This window comes from Dromaius novaehollandiae, unplaced genomic scaffold (assembly GCF_036370855.1).
Source record: "Dromaius novaehollandiae isolate bDroNov1 unplaced genomic scaffold, bDroNov1.hap1 HAP1_SCAFFOLD_37, whole genome shotgun sequence".
Taxonomy (NCBI): domain Eukaryota; kingdom Metazoa; phylum Chordata; class Aves; order Casuariiformes; family Dromaiidae; genus Dromaius; species Dromaius novaehollandiae.
In genome coordinates this window covers 1,769,203-1,773,913 of record NW_026991398.1, presented here as the reverse complement: position 1 = coordinate 1,773,913, position 4,711 = coordinate 1,769,203, and the positions used below count along the sequence as shown (strand labels likewise).

The 4,711-nt window shown below is 54.4% G+C and overlaps 1 protein-coding gene across 1 annotated transcript; it reads right to left on the bottom strand.

Moving 5' to 3' along the window:
• Positions 1-1,415: 1,415 nt before the first annotated feature.
• Positions 1,416-2,351, bottom strand: LOC135326203 (olfactory receptor 14A16-like). The gene has a single exon (XM_064504053.1). The coding sequence runs from the start codon at positions 2,349-2,351 to the stop codon at positions 1,416-1,418; it is 936 nt and encodes a 311-aa protein (XP_064360123.1).
• Positions 2,352-4,711: the final 2,360 nt, after the last annotated feature.

The window sequence follows — 4,711 nt, the reverse complement described above, 5'->3', positions numbered from 1 at the left end:
TGGATGGGGCTGGAGCCCCGGCATGGGGAGAGGCAGGAGGGCCGGAGGCCAGGCAGTGGCTGAGGGGCTGTTCCCACTCCTGCTGCACTGCTGGTCCCTGCGGTGTGGGGAGAGGGGACAGCAGATGAGGCAGCATGAGGTGGCAGCAGATCAGCAGGGGTGGGGTGCAGTGGGGGCTGCAGCAGCGGTCGTGGATGGCGCTTGTGCAGCGCAGTGGCACTCACACCACTGCCCGAGCCCCACTGTGGGTACAGCCCTCTCCTGGGGGCAGGGGTGTGTGTCAGCCACCCCATCAGCCTCCCAGCTGGGACTGGCCCCAGTGGCCCAGGCAGACAGGACAGTGACATCTGTGTCCCTTCTTCCTGTGTCCAGCAGATTCCCTACCCCCAGGCTGCCTGCAGCCCCCCCATGCCAGTCCCTCTCTCCAGGACAGCATGGGAGTCCCTGTCCTGGGGCTCCTCAGGCAGCTCCTGCTGCCCCAACATACACAGAAACAGATTTCTCTTTCTTGCTTATTCCTCCTTGCAAGCACACAATTGCTCCTTTCCCCTTCTCTAGGGATGTCCCTACTCCAGAGAGAGCCTTTCCCCAGGGAGTGCATCAGTGCTGGCCTGCCTGGCCATTCCTCGACCTTCCCCTATGCTCCCTGAGGGCCCCGAGCTGGCGGTGCTGCTCTGCAGAGCGAGCGGGTTGTGGTGACCCAGGGCCATGGGGTGACTCTGCACTGGCCGTGGTGGTTGGGGTGGGAAGCAGACCCAGCTGGACGGGCATCATTGCACCTGACAACCCCCTACCAAGGGGGTCTGTGGCTGCAGATGATGCTCTGAGCAATCACAGGACATTTCAAATGGCTCAGAACCTGTGTTCAGGTGTGTCCCGAGATCCAGCCCATTAAAGGTGACATGAAGCACTCTCCAGGCTCTCTTCCCTCTGCCTGCAGGGTCCCCACTGTGGGCATCTGTCACCAGCCCTGTCATAGGGCAGACAGTCCCAAACAGATACCGCTTGACGATTCAGCACCTCCAGGAGCACTGGACACCCACAAGTGAGAGCTGAATGCAGCCCTCCTTCCCTAACACAGCACCCCATGAGCTCATTGCCTCGAGTCCATGGAGAGCCCTGGAAAAGTAACAGGCCCTTCCAGGGGGGAAGTCCTTAAGAGAATTCTTGGCTCCAGCTTTGGAAGAAGAGCCCAACCTTCAAGCACAGCACTGAGGAAATCCCCGTTTATTAGAGACAGGACAGCTCTGACACAGTGATAGACACATTTATAGAAGGCCTCTCAGGCAGACAGGCTGGGTTTGTGCCTCTGGAGAAGTGGGATGAATTTAAATACCTCTGAACAAACATAGGTGCCCAAAGCACAAGAGTTGTCTGAGAAAATTAGAAATCAGCTGTGAAGAGGTATGGGCAGCTTATTCCTGCTGAACTAGTACCAGCTGAATCAGTTTCCTCAGTGCCTCCTTGAGCTCCTTGTTCCTCATGCTGTAGATGAGGGGGTTCACTGCTGGAGGCACCACCGAGTACAGAACAGCCACCACCAGATCCAGAGATGGGGAGGAGAGGGAGGGGGGCTTCACATAGGCAAACGTGCCAGTGCTGAGAAACAGGGAGACCACGGCCAGGTGCGGGAGGCACATGGAAAAGGCTTTGTGCCGGCCCTGCTCAGAGGGGATCCTCAGCACAGCAGTCAAGATCTGCACATAGGACAGCACAATGCAAATGAAACACCCGAAGACTAAACAAAGACTAACCACAAGAAGCCCCAGTTCCCTGAGGTAGGAGTCTGCGCAGGAGAGCTTGAGGATCTGGGGAACTTCACAGAAGAACTGGTCCACTGTGTTGCCTTGGCAGAGTGGTATTGAAAATGTGTTCCCAGTGTGCAGGAGAGCATAGAGAAAACCACTGGCCCAGGCAGCTGCTGCCATTTGGACACAAGCTCTGCTGCCCATGAGGGTCCTGTAGTGCAGGGGTCTGCAGATGGCAACAAAGCGGTCATAGGCCATGACAGTGAGGAGAGAATACTCTGCTGATAATAAGAAAAAGAAGAAGAAGACCTGGGCAGCACATCCCAAGTAGGAAATGGTCCTGGTGTCCCACAGGGAATTGGCCATGGATCTGGGGACAGTGGTGGAGATGGAGCCAAGGTCGAGGAGGGAGAGGTTGAGGAGGAAGAAGTACATGGGGGTGTGGAGGTGGTGGTTGCAGGCTACGGCTGTGATGATGAGGCCGTTGCCCAGGAGGGCAGCCAGGTAGATGCCCAGGAAGAGGGAGAAGTGCAAGAGCTGCAGCTCCCGTGTGTCTGCAAATGCCAGGAGGAGGAACTCATTGAAGGAGCTGCTGTTGGCCATTTGGTCCCACTGGGCTTTGGGGATTGTCTAAGGAAGAAGAAACAGTTGAAAAAGAAAAAGTGAAAAGACATTGACAAGGCAGGAGACACCTTCCAAGGGAAAAAAAGGAACATTTCTCTTTGAAAACACTAGGTTGTCTCTCTCTTTTTTGGGGAGGATCATTCGGCAGGTACCTGTAGTGTGCTGTGGGAAGCAGAAGCCTCTGCCTGGGGGCTGCACAGGAATCAGTCCTTCTGGACAGTAGTGGGAACATGGGAACAGAGGTAAACAGCTCTGGCACTCATAATTTCTGTCAGGTAAAATCTATTCCTCACCTGGAAGGTCTTTTCAGTGTTTTCACTATCTGCTCTAAAGAATGAGAGTTGAGGAACAGAGTTTTAGGGAATTTTTAATATATATATTTTTTTCCTTTAGATGTCCTTGTCACCCCTGGGGAGTGTTGCTCAAAGGCAAAAATTCTCAGCATTTCTACTGTGAGCTTGGAAAAAAAAAAAAAAAGATTCACTGCCACTTGGTACAGAGTGAGGACAGCTTGTTTCTCTATTAGTCTTGTTCCCAGCTGTCCTGTACTCACACCGCTTTGAGCTGGAGGATGAACACTCATATGTTGCCCTGAAAAGAAACCAGCCCCTGCTGAGAGCAGAGGAGTCCACTTTCAAAGTGCAGATCTCCAAATTTCTCTCATTCTCAGGGTGCCAGAGGGAGCTCTCCACACTCCCCTTCTAGCCAAGGACACACAGGGCTCTTTTCAGCTGCCCATTTACAGCCTCCCAACACCATCTCCATGCTCTTCACATCTCTGCAATTTCTTCACGGGTCTCTCAGATATCACAGAGATGCTGTGAGACATCTGTGCCTTGCTGGAGGGCAGCTCGCAGCCTGGCTGGACACCACAGAGAAACGGTCAAAGGCCTGTTAGGACTGAAGACGGGTTCTCCTTAAGGGAGAGTCAGCTCAATTCCCAACCCCATAGGCTGCATTTCTGGGAGCCACACTGGTCAAAAGTGGGCTGGGGCAACAGCACTTCCATGCAGGCCCCTCTCCTGCACAACATGCAGCATTGGTGTCAGAACTGCAGCTGAAAACCCCGACCCCAGGGAGCCCGAGAGATAAACAGGAGCAGCATGGACAGGAGGAGAAACAAGGAGCAACACCAAGATCCTACTGCCAAGGCAGGCAAGGAGAGAGAGACAGACGGGCGCTCAGAAAAGCCTTTACCTTACTCAGCTGGGCATGCCACCTTGCAGATGGTGACATTGCAGGGCAATCGCTCCCTTTGTGGCAGGAGAGATGCCCCTCTCCTCTGCCAGAGGTCTGGCTGCAGAGGAGGCAGCTCATGCCCTGGACTCCATGGCTGCCAGGGCAGAGGCTCTGCTGGGTGGGAGAAGACACATGAGGGGCTTGCTCAGAGGAAGAGTCTGCATCAGAGGGACTGACCATGACTTGCCCAAATCCATCCTCTCCTTGTGATTCTGTTAGCAGTTCCCTCTCATTCCCTGCACATCTCTGCTGCCTGGAGCAGTCCCTGCTGGAAGCTCTTTCTCTGTCCCAACATCTTTTCCCGGTCATCCTCTGTGTGCTCAGTTCTGCCCTACTGAAACCTCCCGGGACAGGGCACAGGCCAGGGGCACCTCTGTGTTTGCAGGTCCTAAGAAGCAGGTGACACAAACCTTGACTAGCACAGAGAAGGTGATGCTGGTGCTGTCTGTAGGCAGAGGTGGGAGTGAAGCAGCTTATTGAGGTTTCTCAGACCTACTGATCCTGAGAGTGAAGGTTTGGGAGTCCCAGTTCCTTGCCAAAGCAGAAAACTCTCCTTTTTTCTCCCTGCCAAAATCTGGAAACTGAAAGTGCAGACATCGAGAGGAAAGCTCCTTCCCTTTCAAGTAGCCTTTTCTTCACTTTCCTCTAAAAACACGCCTCAGAAATGTCCTCTGCATAAGCTGGAGCTGTGAGCAGCCCTGAACTGGGCAGCACCCTCTCAACAGGAGAATAAACCTGCCCTGATGAGGGGCACTCCTCCCATCCAGAGCTTCTCCCCACAGTGCAGTGGGGAGTTTCCTGGGCAGGCTGAGTGCTGACCCTCGCAGGCAGCAGAGTCACTGCCCCAGGCACACAGCACCCGGGAGCACAGGGACACTGCTCTGAATTACAGCCCTGGGCAGACTGAGTGCACAGCCCAGCTTCACAGCCTGCGGCCATTCCTGAGAAAGGTAACAGGCTGCCCTCTCAATCTGATGGTGTGGCTGAGAATCTCTGCTCTGAAGCATCTCATCCTACTCTGAGTGGGATCCTTAAAAAGACAGTCATGGGATGGGATGGGTTTAGAAGACCCCTCCAGGAACCTCAGTAGCATTGCCCTG

What these genes read in the sequence shown, in the direction of transcription:
- LOC135326203 (XM_064504053.1), bottom strand. Translation starts at nt 2,351, where the DNA reads ATGGCCAACAGCAGCTCCTTCAATGAGTTCCTCCTCCTGGCATTTGCA.